This window comes from Diadema antillarum, unplaced genomic scaffold (genome assembly GCF_040938485.1).
Source record: "Diadema antillarum isolate AM-2024a unplaced genomic scaffold, OU_Dant_1.0 seq00001031_RagTag, whole genome shotgun sequence".
Classification (NCBI taxonomy): Eukaryota; Metazoa; Echinodermata; class Echinoidea; order Diadematoida; family Diadematidae; genus Diadema; species Diadema antillarum.
In genome coordinates this window covers 797,721-813,153 of record NW_027271864.1, presented here as the reverse complement: position 1 = coordinate 813,153, position 15,433 = coordinate 797,721, and the positions used below count along the sequence as shown (strand labels likewise).

Below are 15,433 nucleotides of genomic sequence, written 5' to 3'. Positions count from 1 at the left end.
GGACAGGCAGGTTCTGGCAGAACATTATTTCGACGTTATTTTTGATTTTCTATTTAATGACTTTGGGTTTGTATGTGTGCAGAAATGGGGGGGGGGGGGTAGTGGTGTCATAAAGTAGGACATTATTTTAATAATGATAATGATAATAATAAGAATGATGATAATAAGAATGATGATAATAAGAATGATAATAGTCATCATCATCATAATCATAACAATAAAAATAGTAATAATTATAATAATCAACAGTGCTTATATAGCATATGGGAACATTCTGTATTATGCCTTTTGTGCTCAAGGATAGAAATGATCGAACAAAAGCATACAATTGCAATTACAATGATACCTTGTTTCACGTTTAGACTGTAATGACAGGTGTTCGCAAGGCAGACTTAGATTTGTCAACATTTGCGATTCATTTTAAATTCTGGGTAAGATTATTCCATATATGGTAGAGACATTACAAGCAAATTTATGCCATTGATTTTTTATTCAGAATAACAAATAAGTCACTACCTTTTGAACGAAGGTTTCTCTCTGGTGTGTTTCCTATTTAAAGTAGTTCTTTCAAATAGTGTGGATTCAAAAGTTAATATCAACATTTTGATCTGTATATGAATTTTGACTGGAAGCTAGTGCACGCTTCTTAGAACCGGTGAAATTTTTGTTCATGTTTTTTTTTTTTAATTTGGACACTACTCTTGCAGCAGAGTTTGGAATAGCTTGTAATCTCTGTATCTGTTTGACTGACAATCCACAAAGTAATTAATGACAAGATCAACATGTCACATTAAGAAACCATGAACTGAATGTACTGCTGTGCATTTATCAGTAAAGTCTCAAATTTTCCAAATATTGTATGTGAAAGAATCAAGGAGACGTTAAGGGACATTAATCCTACATACTGCATCTCTCACTGTCACCTTGTTCACTGACATTACTCTTGGTAACCATCAATCCATGGGTCTCTCCATACAGCTTTGTCACAATGATGCCATCCTCAATTTCCACTGTATTATGCTTCCCCTCTCTGACTTTAAACAGTGCTTTTCACAGCAAAACCATACCAATGTTAAATACCATATAGATGTCTCTTCTTTTACTTTGTTTATGAACCAGCTCTCCCATCAAACTATTCATTTTGTCTCCCTTAGCCCAGCCACCATTAGGCCAAACCCATAAACAATTTTCAGTATTTTTGAATTATGCCTGCCCCAGCACCTGTGACACCCACAGCAGACGTAAACTAAAGTCAGGACCAAGTCAAGTCAGGTTGTGCAAGTTAGAAAGGTATTAGTAGACTGCAAGAGGGATATAAGCAATTGGATGCATACATTTCCTCTGCTTGCTCTCTCTGTGCAACTCAAAAATGACTAATAAACTTTGACAGAAAATGTTTTCTTGAATGATAGATGTACTGCAGTACACAGCCATATTATTGCAGTCTGTGTTCACATCAGAAATTATGGCCTAGACATCATTATCTATGTCTTTTTATATTGTATATTGGATTTTATTTTTGAAACAATAATGAGTAAATTCAGATCTGATAGCCACTTCTTACAGAGCTTAGATAAGGAACTTTGTATATGGTATCCTCTAGCAGTGAGAGAAAAGAAAGGGAAACATGAGGATTTTTATATCTTGCAAAATAACATGGTATGGTAATAAATTAAATTTCAGGCACATACTGTGCATAATATGAGTGCTTACAAACTTTTACAAAATTAGGGAAGATCAAGACTGTTTGCAGAAGATTTATAATACACTTTATGAACTGTCACAGCAATTTAAACATCACTTAGTTCAGTCACTGTCTACAAGATTGTATTGCCTTTAATATGAAGAAGGTTACCCATACCAAATCACCTAGCGTCTTTGTAATTATGTACTTGTATTCATATCATCAAATTCTAGATTCATTATAAAGTTAATGTTTGGTAAACAGCATTCGACCAGGTTGAACTTAGGTGATGGGATATGGAAGGAGGTGGAACTTTTTGATAATTATTTTGTAAGATTTTTGAGCTTTAAAGGCAAAAGTCAGTCTAGTCTCATACATCTGACTAACATTTTTGAATCTGCCAAAAAAAAAAAAGAAATATTGTAGTACTCTGAATGCCATAAAATATAGATATCATCAAGGTGGGTGATACATACAGAGCTTGGTATAAATGTAAGAACATAACAGAAACCTTCGTTACATCTGAAAAATAAATGAAAGGTAATGTACTGTACCTTAACTTCATTCAAGTTGGAATCTGTATTATATGAGTAGTATGATCCACGTATAGTTTATTGAAAAACCATAATTAAAACTCGTGTACACACGTAGTAATAAATCTATGAATGAGAAAGATACTCAAGTAAAGCTCATTTAGTTTTTTATATAATTCAAAAAGTTTTGTAAGGTGTCACGTGTAAGAAATAAATAGAGAGAGAGATTGTGTGTTTGTTTGTGTGTATGTGTGTGTTTGCGTGTGTGTGAGGGAGAGAGAGAGAGAGATAGCGAAAGAAAGGGTGGAAAAGAGAGTGATATTACCAGCGCAGAATTATATTCTTTACAAGAATGACACATTCACAAAGCAATAGAGCAAATTGATTACATTTCATATTCGAAAACAACATGCTTCGTGGTTATAGCACGAGATACAGTAATGCTCCGAGGAAGAGAGTGAATCTTGAAAATTATGATCCGAAATAATGTGCATAAAGACCGATGCAATGAGCTGAGAGCAATGATCAAAGTGTAATATATGAAGAACAACTCAATAATAATGCCTTTCTGCGAATGCATGAGAGATTTAGAAGGGGGAAAGAAGTATCAAACAAAATCTTGATACCCAATTCATATCGCTAGTATACAAAGGAGCATAGCTAATGCGTGCGCTCGATTATGTGCGCGCGCAGCTATGAGAAATGATGAAGATAACCTAACGCGCAGCGCGTGCGCGCCGATGGTGTCACTTCGTGAAAAATGAAATCCGCACCATGCGCGAAGAATCAAAGCGGCACGGCCGACGGTGCCGGTTTGTGAAAATATTGGAAGCGTTGTTTACGTGTTTTTGTGTTTTCACGAACCGGCACGACGGACTTTGCCCGATATTTCAACGAAACTTTTGTTTTTCACGATGAACCAAGAACATGAAACACACAAACAACTCCTAATCTGTCATGCAGTGTGATATTTAGGTAACTGGACGTGAAATATAGGCGCAATCATGGATTTTGCAAACGCAAAAACTTCAAACGCGATTATCTCGAAACTTACTTTCGCGGCTCCGGGGCCGGCTGTGCCGGTTCGTGAAAACACCAGCGATATTTCACAAGTTATAGAGAATTGTCTTATGTACATTATGTTATATGCGGACACACTTTCTGTTCATGACCCGACTTATAACATATTTTGTATCTTGCTTGGTTTGTATTCTTTTTTTGGATGTATTTTGATGTCAAGTGAAATATGAAAATAAACGTGCTGGAACTGTTCACTGTGTCTCGAGTCCAAGACCAGTGCAGTTTCAGTTATTCAATCAATAGTATGGAGCTCTGTTATCACTTTATACTGTATCTAGTAATTGACAAAGAGAAATCAAGTGAATTTAATAAATCGATGGGACTAATCATGAGAAGTATAAACAGTTTATCCTGATCAGAACAACGAGTTTATCACACGAATTCGACACCCTCGAGTCAAACAGCCTCGTGACATTAAAAATGTGTAATATTTCGCATGAGTCATGCAGCTCACAAGTCAGACAACCCACGAGCTCAACAGTGGACAAACACAAAGAAAAGTGCTCACAAGCTCGTCACTAAGAAAATAAGGCCAATGATCGCGACGCTGCGCAAATAAGGCCCATGACATCGACACCATGGGCAAATGAGGCCACGAAACCACAGAGTTCTGTGCACGAAACCAACACTGCATAGGCCTAATTTAAGCCCCCCCCCCCCCCGTGTGTAGTGTCGGTTGTTTACCTTGTGGTAGAGCTCGTGGGTCTTGTCTGCCTAGTGTCGAACCTGCGGTTCGGAAATGTAGTGGGCCTATTTTACTGATGTCGAGCTCATTTGGCTTTTGCACATGCTTGCATGACTGTTGATGAATGCAGGTTTTTGTTTTTGTTTCTTGTTTTTTTTTTCAATCTGACGAATTTGACCTTGATTTTTTTCTTCTTGTGCGCTTACCCAGTTGTTTCTTCAATGCACTTAAACAAGACTTTTAGCAGAAATTGTTTTAGTGTCGTAACACGTGACTGATAATCACTATAGCTAGCAACAAAGCTTGCTTTATATGACGTATGCCTGCTTTTTGTTGGTGGATTAGTTATATATGTATTCATTAATATTGTTCACAATACGAGACGGCTCTGATCTTTAACCGTCTAAATGTGTTTTAAAAAAATATATTCTTATACTGTAATAATGCGTGATAACTGTATTTTCGAACTTCATTGAACGTGCAGTTCTTTGATTTTTGTAAATGGCCATAGTGGAGACAAAAAGAATACTTCATTCAGTGGGTGTAATTAAAGGAAAAGGGCCTAAATATAGATCCCGAAGAGATTTCGATTGTCTGAAACGTTGAGTTTACCAATCTTCCTTTATCATTAATAACACATCTGTTACTTTTTTATATCATGTAAGCTCTTGTATCGCACTTTGAAAAGAATATAATGTATTCGAGTGCAGAACATTCAAAGTTACGTTTTACTGTGTCTTTAGTGAGTTATATTAATCATTTCCTGTTGTTTTTATACATTGTAGCGAATAGTAGTTATAGTAGTCTGTATAGACAGGGAGAATTAATTAACACCTACTAATTAGCGCTAATTAGGAGTTCCGGTGATGAGTGAAAGTGACTTCCGTTAGTAATTAGTCACTTTCCTGTTTATGACGATATGACTCAAACCCGTTTCCGGAGGGGGAAGCGTGTTGTTTACGAAATGAAATCATGAATATGCATCGGCATACTTTGTTGGTGATATATTGCTGCACTAATACTGTGTACTACAGTTTTGCTTTCAAGATGAAGAATGCGGTATAATGGTCAATGTTAACTTACACGATGTGTCCAGCCGCGATGAATGGTAATGCACAGCGATCAAAAGTGTATCCAGGCACAAGATTGCAGTTCCAATGTACATTCCACACTCGGAGCAGAATAGAAGTGTACATCATTCAGGGTGGTATAATAAACACACATGAGCAGAATGGAGGTGTACATCATTCAGGGTGGTATAAACACACATGAGCAGAATAGAAGTGTACATCATTCAGGGTGGTATAAACACACATGAGCAGAATGGAGGTGTACATCATTCAGAGGCTACGTAAGGAATGAAGTGTGCACACGATGAAGATATCAGCAGCGAGTGACTATCCCTCTATAGTGTAAGACTGCGAAATACATGTACTATAGCAGTATATACAACCTATGTCTTGGGATGATGAAGCACAATGATGATGTAGAGGGAAACAGTTGTTATCACGGTATTTCCTGTTTGATCAAAATGGTGGACTCAGAAAATTCAAGACAGGATGGTGTGCCCTGACACAAACAACAGGGTATGGCTCAGGAGGAAATTGGTAGACAATGGAAGGGAAGGGACATGGTCAAGTCTATTCATACGGTAAAGGTACACCTTTTTGTGTGTTGGGATGAGACACAAGCAGTGAGGAAGCAGGGGGAAATTGGTAGACAATGGAAGGGATGAGACGCATGTAGTGAGGAAGGGAGAGGGTAATTGGAAGACAAAAGAGGTAGAGGACACAAAGAGTGTAGTGCACTGGTCAGGTAGGAAAACAAAGAATGCCCAGTGACAACTGCAAGTGCTGGACCTACCCTCATTTGCATGTTGTACATTACCAGCGATTGGATGATGATGAAGTGTCATGTGACAGTGCTTGTGAATTTTTCTGTCTGTGATTGATTGAATATTTTTAGTGGGCGTGTATCTTGAGTGGTCAGGAGAGTGGGTCCTTTGGGGGCAAAGAGCATATTGAACCTCGACACTTCAGTTGACCTTTCAAACTCGTAAGAAGATGCCCTCTAACTTCGATCGCTAATAGCCTATATCTATTCAACATCAACCATGGTCACGACGGCCGAAATTCTACAACGTCTGCATGAATGCTCATGTTTGACTGATGTTTCAGCCTTGCGAGATGAGTTGTACGAGGAACAGGAGCCAGAACACCATGCTTTGATCTTCGCTCGTACAACGCATTTTCTAGCTCAAGTAGTGGAAGAGACACCCATCACTCCCCAACAAGCAGGTGTGTTAAAGATACAAACTTATTATTGTGTGTGTGTGTGTGTGTGTGTGTGTGTGTGTGTGTGTGTGTGCTACGATGATTATTTGCAGCGAACATTATGCAGACATACTCTTTCAACGTGTATTGTTTTCATGCAATATTTTTCACGATGTATTGTATGTATGTATGTATGAAACTGTTTCGGGAAAAAAAGAAAATTGTGTACGCATACACATGTTTTTGTTCAACAGTAACCTCTATTTATTATTTGTCCAAATGATACTGCTTGCTTTGTCGTAAAGATCAGGCATTGATCGTGTTGATGCCTTGGAGAATTTTGTACAATGTAACTAGCTTACATATTGATGTATTTGATGTCTACAGGGACACCGCTTGCTGTACACTGTACAATAATTTGCTGATATTTTCATGTCAGCGTTCACAATTTCTTGTGTCATTTAACGGTTGTAGTTTGTGTTAACTTTCAATCGAACTGTATTATCAATACAGATCTTATTGTACGCACGTACTTCATGTATATTTGTGTTTAATCGGCTTAATCGATGGCGAAATGATATGATGTTGTTGTAATCGAGTTTAAGATGAACACACATGCAAACAAGAAATAATACTGAAATCTGCATAAAGAATTCATTGTAACATATCAAAGTTTATTTTTGTTCGGACATCTTGTGCAATTGTACATAATAAAAGTCAATATTACAAACGAGAAAGAAAGAACATTCCATGCAGTCTTTGTTTAAAACGTACGTCTATCTTAATCTTAATCTAAGATTGCGAGTGCTAGAGAGAGAGATGAAGAGAAAAGAGCAAGTAGCGGAGAAGAGGTGCGAAAAGAGCGTGCAAATATAACCATCATCATTATTGATTCGACTAATGAGCAAACGAGAGAGCAGGAGAGAGAAAAATGAGAGAGAATACAAGAGTTGAAATCTATACTTACATGTACAATAGCAAATAATGAATTGACATACGTAGAATTAAGACAAGACTCGAGACAATTTCCATAGAAAGGAATCATTACGGGTCAACGATAGTTTACAATAACGAGGCAAACAGTACCAATAAAAAGTAAGCATACGACTAAGCGGTGGAAAGTTTGAACAAATAAGATCTTTTACATCTAACACTATTTTGTACGAATCATAAACTCATATTAACTTCTCCCAATATTAACTCAGCATCATACATGGGGACATTGAGCTTGCTTCGAGAGTGAATGTAAGCGTGCACTTTGCGGTAATTTTGTGTGCGATTTGATGTGAACCTTGAAACTATACTCGGCATGCTGTTGCCTCTTACTCTGTGTAGTAAAAAATACAAGCAATATTGGCCACACACTGCGGACCAGTGAGATTGTAGCGATCGAGTATTAAAACTCCAATAGCAAGCATGGCTGTCTAAAAAAAAAAAATGAAATACAAAGAACACATCGAAGGGTGTCTACCGAAAGAATCAAAGAAATCAGCGAGACCATATTTGTCAAAATACATGGCGACCCAATGCCTACCGGGCTCATCATGATGGTCTACGTTGGCGCTAAAAGCCGATGGAAATCTATTAACTGAATCTGGTAATCGATTGGCTGGAAAATTTCCAATAAATATGTCTTTTAGTATACTATCTGTTTCAATCACGCTTTGAATGTGTAAAGCATTCATGCTTAACTAGGTTAGTTCATTTCAGAAAATTAACCTCCAAAGTCAACGATGACATTACGGTTGCGATCGATTTCTATGACGCTTTCGTATTCTGCGTATACCAGCACATTAATGGTTTCTGGGAGGGGTTCAGCAAACTGCATCTCTAGACGTACATTGCCATTCTTTCGAAGATTGAAACAATCCCCGGATGACAGATCAGGGGTTAAATCAAATGCGTACAGGGTATATCCCTGTCCGTAATCTGTTCTGTCAATATGGTTGCCTTTGTCCTGAAACATAGAATTGACGCCTGAAAATAGAGTCTGGTATGCCAGGATATAGTTCGGGTCTTGTTCGGAAAACTTCGGGCGTAGTGGTTTCCAAGGAACCTGTTCGGAGTCTGCGTACAAGGCCAGAAAATTCAAATTGTAGTGATGAAAATTGAAGGGGTTCTTCCGATAATCCCCGTTGAAAGCTGTGTTGCTGACACATCCGACGACTAGTCGTTTTGGAATCTGGCCCATAATGAGACTTTCTCTGGTAAAAGACAAATTTCCTCGAGGAATGCTGAAGGTCTTCACGTCTGCTCGTCTGATGGGGTATTTTGCAGTTTGTGTCTCTAAATGTTTTGCGTGGCTAAGGCTTGCTTCAGGGCTCAATTTTACGCGTCTTACGTGAAGAGACGCATTTGTGATGACAACTTTGTAGTTTGCATTTTCAGTGCTTGACATGAGACTGAAACTGTTCTTATTGCGATTCAGTTTAAGTTTGATATCAACGCCCCCCAGTAAAAGCCGTTCTTGAAAAAAACATGTCCAGGTGGAGAACACCGATCATGTCGAGTGTGCGACTATTTCAGACAAATTCGTGACGTTTTTTCATTCCGTCATTTCCTCTTACAGCAGCCAAGGGGTTACCATCATCCATGTGACCGGGCGTATCCTTATAAAATAACGCCGATGTGAGTTGAGATTCTTTCACCTCCGGTCCGTAAGTCAGTAATGTTTCCAGCATAGAACGATAGGGATACGTGTTGGTTGATGGTGTGATCAATCTATCATTTAGCATCATGTCTACGTCACTAAAGAGGGTGTGCATGAGGAGGTTCGCTGGGGAGCATCCACGTCCAAGGGGGTACCATCACCGTTCACCACTTTGACCTGTAGATGCAACAAACTCTGAGATAGGTCGGTGTACTCGTCAGTAGGCGCTTGTAAGTGAAATTGAATGGGAGTAGCATCGGCGAAGTTGGTCAGGGGGAAATATTCGACCCATTTTCCACTTTCGATCGTAGTTTGTGTGGGCGGAAGAGTGAATAAATCAACCTCAGATTTCGAACACTCGCAAGACAGGCTGTGAATCTTTTCCATATTGAGTTGATGAGGCAAAGCGGATTAAACATCAAAAATGTCCGAAGTCTTCCTTCTCTTGGCTTTTGACACACTGTTGCCTTTTTTCCTCCGACGTCTCCTTTTATTGCCATTTAGCTGTGCATTGGGGTGCAGATTTCGCATCACCCTTTTTAGGTTAACTGATGTAGCTCGCCTCACGTTTTCTCCATTCATGACATCTCGCGCAACATTCATTCCAGTCTGCAAAGCTTTCTTTCCAAGGATTTTCCCACCTTCCTTTAGAAATGGGACAGCAGAACGTAGCATGCCCTTAAGCATACTCCCCAATCCGTACCCACGCTGCGTTCGAGTGCCACGGAAAACTGGAAGAGATCCTCCTCGATGCAAGACTTCGTGAGTCATGATGAATTCAGTTCTTTACATTAAAAAATTTTGTTTCCGAGTAGATCGAAAATGTAGTTTCACCACTACTTTTCCACTTTGAAATGGTACTTTTTCACCAAAGTCGCTCCTTATATTTATCTCTATCGTATCGACGTAATTTGTATTCACAGGTAGGTAATGCGGATTATTGTAGGAATGAGTAATTACCTGTCCGGCCTTTTTAGGGTTAGTGGGTACAATCCGTAGCAAGGGCGCACTTACGTCACCCACCCGTTGATTTTCTATGATATCCGTGTACACGTACATGGCAGAGTCCTCCGTTGATGTCGGGTAGATTATGTAGCCCACTTATTTTCCCTTAGATTTGTCTCTGAAAAACCAAGGAGTTGTGCCAGTCCTTCGCAGACTCTGCGAAGGACTGGCACAACTCCTTGGTTTTTCAGAGACAAATCTGAGGTTAATTTCCGTATCAGTGTTGATATGAGCTTCAGTTTTGAACGTGATTGGGTTGATGCTGAATTGCGCTTTATTCTTCAAATTCCCTGGAAAAGATTCGTTCAGTGCATTGCATATACTCTCTGCATCGCCGTACTGTCCCTCTGGTATTCGCCCCGGAGAAACAATTTGTTCTCTCACGGTAACTACGCATCTGTTGTTCTCATGATTGACATTTAACCAAGAGTGAGGATAAATGATATCTACCAAGGCAACTTCCCATTCTCCTCGTAAATTCAGAGGTGTGGCCAATTTTGTTGTAAAACTTGTCAGAGTATTATGGGGAAAATAATCGAAAGACGAGTTGCTGGGGAGGGTTACGTACACTTGATCTTCACTCTTCATGATTACAATGCTTAATGAATCTGTTATGACACGACGTTTGATTTTTGAATATTATCTACCCATTGGTTAAAAGATGAGGGATAGCCTAGAAACTTCACAAAATATTCCGTTTTACCCCCTCGTTTACGTCTTTTTATTAGTTTTTCAACTCGATAAACATCATCTTTTTTCTTATCAACTTTCTGCAGCTCTTGCTCGTAAAACGTCCCTACTGTTTCTCCGTGATCATCAACCAAATCGTACACAGGGACACCGCGTTTCTTTCCTCGTTTTACGTTAAAAACTTCTTCCGTCCAATTAGGAAGATAGCCCTTTTCGAATGTCTTTTTGGCTTTGCTAATGCGAACTCTGTCCCCCACACTATACTTTAAAGTTTTGGACTTGGATGATTCAGTTTTTGACTTGTACAACGTTTTCCATATGTCCCCTTCATTTTCTTTTGTAACCAGTGTCGGCTTCGTCTTAATGGATCGATGATAGGAATTATTGTAAGCATGCACTAACTTGCTCAAAACAGGTATGTATTTTTGTGTGTTACGATGCGTGAAGTACTTTTACATCTTTTCCTTGAGCGTGCGATTGAACCTCTCTACTATACACGCTTTAGTCATGTTTTGGGTAGTATAAAATGAAATGTCCTTTTCTTTGAACATTGATTGAAATTGCCTGTTTGTAAATTCGCTCCCTTTATCCGTTTGAATATGATATGGTTCCCGTTTAGATCTTTGGATGATTTTCTTGAGTGCGCTAACCAAACTTTTCCCCTTTTTTATTTTTGAGAGGAACCCCCCACGCAAATTTTGATAAGACGTCGATGCACGTCCGCAAGTACTAATATCCAGCATTGTATCTAGAGAGAGAAGTCAGATCCACCAAATCCATTTGCCATACATCATCAATTCCATAGGCCATGACTCTACTTTTTACAAATTTTCGCCTCACTGGGCGATGTAGAGTATAAGTATCATTCCCTTCCAACCACTGTTTAATCTGTTTTCTCGACAAGTCAAACCGTCCTTCATTCTTGACAAATTGATAAAGTTTCTCAGCACCACTGAAACCAGCTTCATGCATCGGATCAAAGTATATCTCTCGCAAATACTCATCCATCTCGCTACAGCACTCAGTCTTCACACATTTACATTCGCAAGTCACCATGTGCAAATGACAAATGACGATCAACGTACACTTCATTCAAAATATAAGTGAGGGACTTCACTTCAACATTTGACGATGTAACAAATTATTTCATTTCTTAATGCGCAAATTTATTTTTCACAACTTCAATCACTTTGAAACAGTTTTGTTTGTTTGGTTAAACTTGGTCAACATGAATTTCATTGCATTTACAATTTCAGTTGCACAATACTTTGAAAATTATATGGACGGTTCAAGAAGTAAAGCGAACAAGATTCAAACAAATAATTTATCAAGTTTGAACAAATGAATAATCCCGCCAGATGAACATTCGTAAACACAGGAAAAAAAAATCAAATTCTTAATTAACAAATTCATACCCCCACAAAACTTACAGATTTATGTGCATAGTTCAAGCATGACTCTAAATAAGCTTCAAATGAATAATGTAACGCGTTTGCAAAAACAAAAAAAGAATAATAAATAAATAACCATTCAATTCAAATTCAAGTCAACCATTCCATAAAGATGAACGACGAAGTAAACACACAATGTAGAAGGATATTATGATATACAAGACGAACGTTCTTCAAATGTGTATGCAAAGTCCTTTTTTTTTTTTCTCAGTTCACTCGTATACCAACGAAATTGCATCCTTACTGTTCCTTGAGTTTTCTCTTGATGTGAGACTGACGTCCTTCTTTTTCAGTTCTATTTTGAAAAATTCTGTGGCTTCTCGCACACATTCGTCCTGTTCGTCGTCAAACATGTCCTCCACATTGTAGACATGATTGACAAAACTAAAGAATCGCTCTTCAGTGAGCTTGCCCAAGGCTGCATCAAAATATTTCTCGATCAAGTCTCCCCATGGAAGCCACATACAGTCTGCGTGGTCTTTCTGACTGGGGTACCCCTCCATGCATCCAACGCAAGACTGATGCACAAGCTCGCTGATTATACCCGAAATGGACTTGACGGCCATGAGGACGGGCGACACTTGAAGATGACTGCCATCAGTCTCCATCTTTTCCTCCTCGGTCTCTGGTACACCCACATCGACGCATAATAGGTTGTCCTCTTCCTCATCGTAGGTGAGCTTTCTGCGAAGATTCTGTAGATCTTGAGGAACATTGGGGGAGATTTCTGCCTCTATCTGGCCCGGTTGTTCCCGTAGAGTTGGAGATGACAGACTTGACACTCGCCTTGGTGTGGTCACTCCTTCTATGACAGCATGCTGCCTCCGCAGTCTGTGGCGGTGAACTACTGGAGCTCTCGGGGGAGACGTATCGATGAGTATGACGTCTGGAGTTAGCGGTGATGATGATGCTGGAGACGGCTGACCAGCTACAACTTGTGGTGAAGTTGTCTGAAGTTGTTGATCCAGCTCAGCGAGGGCAGTCTGGGTAAGGACAGAGGTTAGAGTGTCGAACAGTCAGGAAATTTGCCAATTTACAAAAAAATGAAATTTCTTTGAAAATGATTTTGCTTTTGTTTTTGTTTCGGTCCCCAAAATTCAATACCAGTCCAAATCAAATGTCACAAAAATCATCTATTTCTTTACATTACTGAATGCTCTCACAGTATCACTTATGGCGAATTTTGCACCGACCAATTTCCACCAATTTTCAGCCGTGAAATTGATGCCCTTTTGCCCTGGGAGCATCCTATTAGTGCCCTTCAATTTATAATATTCTCGAATATTCACGTATGGGACTCCTCTGAATTTCTTGACAACGGCAAACCGCTTCCCACCTAAATGGAATGGTTTTGACCCCGCTTCAAATTCACATGTATTTACACCTATCTCCTGACTGTAATGACATCCGCCTCTTCCACTACCTTGTAGGGCCTACTCATTCTCGTCGTTTCTCTCCTTAGATGCCTAATACATAGAAACATAAATAACGATGGAAAAAGAAATTAAGCATTCGATTCAGTGTTGCTTACCCATGCTTTCACATTTTCTTCATGCAGTCACTCTGCCTTATACATAGTTATTGTTTTGAAATCACAGGACACATACATACACACAAACTTTTCATATCATATCATAACTTGAATATCAACACTTACCCTCAATGCAAGGATTCCAGGGGGCACAAGACTGCATGGGCATGGTTCTCTGGTATCAATAACTTAGGCGTGTTCAGTACACTGTTCAAGTTGCTCGCACTGGCAGAAGTCTTCGTCGGTGAGTGTGTGGCCATCATGACGATCGATATGACGCAGTAATACGTAATGTATGCTATAGATGCTCCTCAAGATCTGAATTTGTAGCTCTGGGTCAATGTTCATATCTCGTATCATAAACTGCTATATATACGTTCTCTTCACTACACATTCCTATGTACCAACCCTCTCGACCATTCCCTTCATACTCTTTATTTATTCCACCAATCATCAGCAAGCAACCTCTTCGCTGACCAATCATCATCGAGGTAGCTGATTAAAAGTCAACCAATCCCAGCTCAGGAAAAGTTCCTCTTTCTAACTAATACAGAGGAAAATGACTAATCAATAACGGAAGTCACTTTTACTCATCCTTGGAACTCCTAATTACTTGTCATTCAAGATTTCATTTTCATAAACAACACGCTTCCCCCTCCAGAAACGGGTTTGAGTCGTAATTTCCCCCTGCTTCCTCACTGCCTGTGTCTCATCCCAACACACAAAAAAGGTGTACCTTTACCGTATGAATGGACTTGACCATGTCCCTTCCCTTCCATTGTCTACCAATTTCCCCCTGCTTCCTCACTGCCTGTGTCTCATCCAAACACACAAAAAGGTGTACCTTTACTGTATGAATAGACTTGACCATGTCCCTTCCCTTCCATTGTCTACCAATTTCCTCCTGAGCCATACCCTGTTGTTTGTGTCAGGCCACACCATCCTGTCTTGAATTTTCTGAGTCCACCATTTTGATCAAACAGGAAATACCGTGATAACAACTGTTTCCCCTCTGCATCATCACTGTGCTTCATCATCCCAAGGCATACATTGTATATGCTATATGTATTTTGCAGTCTTACACTATAGAGGGATGGCCACTCGCTGTTGATATCTTCATCATGTGGACTTTTCACTCCTTACATAGCTTTTTGGTTGAAGATATCGCTATATGAACTTGATCTCTCTGTATATCATCCTGAATGATGTATACTTCCATTCTGCTCATGTGTGTTTATACCACCCTGAATGATGTACACCTCCATTCTGCTCATGTGTGTTTATACCACCCTGAATGATGTACACTTCCATTCTGCTCCGAGTGTGGAATATACATTGGAACTGCAAGCTTGTGCCTGGATACACTTTTGATCGCTGTGCATTACCATTCATCGCGGCTGGACACATCGTGTAAGTTAACATTGACCATTATACCGCATTCTTCATCTTGAAAGCAAAACTGTAGTACACAGTATTAGTGCAGCAATATATCACCAACAAAGTATGCCGATGCATATTCATTATTTCATTTCGGAAACAACACGCTTCCCCCTCCGGAAACGGGTTTGAGTCATATCGTCATAAACAGGAAAGTGACTAATTACTAACGGAAGTCACTTTCACTCATCACCGGAACTCCTAATTAGCGCTAATTAGTAGGCGTTAATTAATTCTCCCTGTCTATACAGACTACTATAACTACTGCGAATTTGTATTAATGTTTATGCGTGTGCGCCTTTGTGTGTGTTTGTGCATTGTTCCCCTTTTTTCAGAAGTTTGTTCAGGTTCCATTGCAAATTCTTCTAACGCATGGATACGGAATAATTAAAGATATCATAAAGATGACATCGA

At 39.3% G+C, this 15,433-nt stretch overlaps 1 protein-coding gene across 1 annotated transcript; it reads right to left on the bottom strand.

The window, feature by feature from the left end:
- Window positions 1-12,263: 12,263 nt before the first annotated feature.
- Window positions 12,264-13,845, bottom strand: LOC139742887 (uncharacterized). The gene is made up of 2 exons (XM_071653397.1): window positions 13,741-13,845; window positions 12,264-13,034 (listed from the first exon to the last, which is right to left on the bottom strand). The coding sequence occupies exons 1-2, from the start codon at window positions 13,843-13,845 to the stop codon at window positions 12,264-12,266; spliced, it is 876 nt and encodes a 291-aa protein (XP_071509498.1).
- Window positions 13,846-15,433: the final 1,588 nt, after the last annotated feature.

What these genes read in the sequence shown, in the direction of transcription:
- LOC139742887 (XM_071653397.1), bottom strand. Translation starts at nt 13,845, where the DNA reads ATGATGGCCACACACTCACCGACGAAGACTTCTGCCAGTGCGAGCAAC. An exon ending in CAGAGAACCATGCCCATGCA is followed by an intron (nt 13,035 to 13,740) that starts GTCTTGTGCCCC and finishes GTCCTTACCCAG; the next exon opens with ACTGCCCTCGCTGAGCTGGA.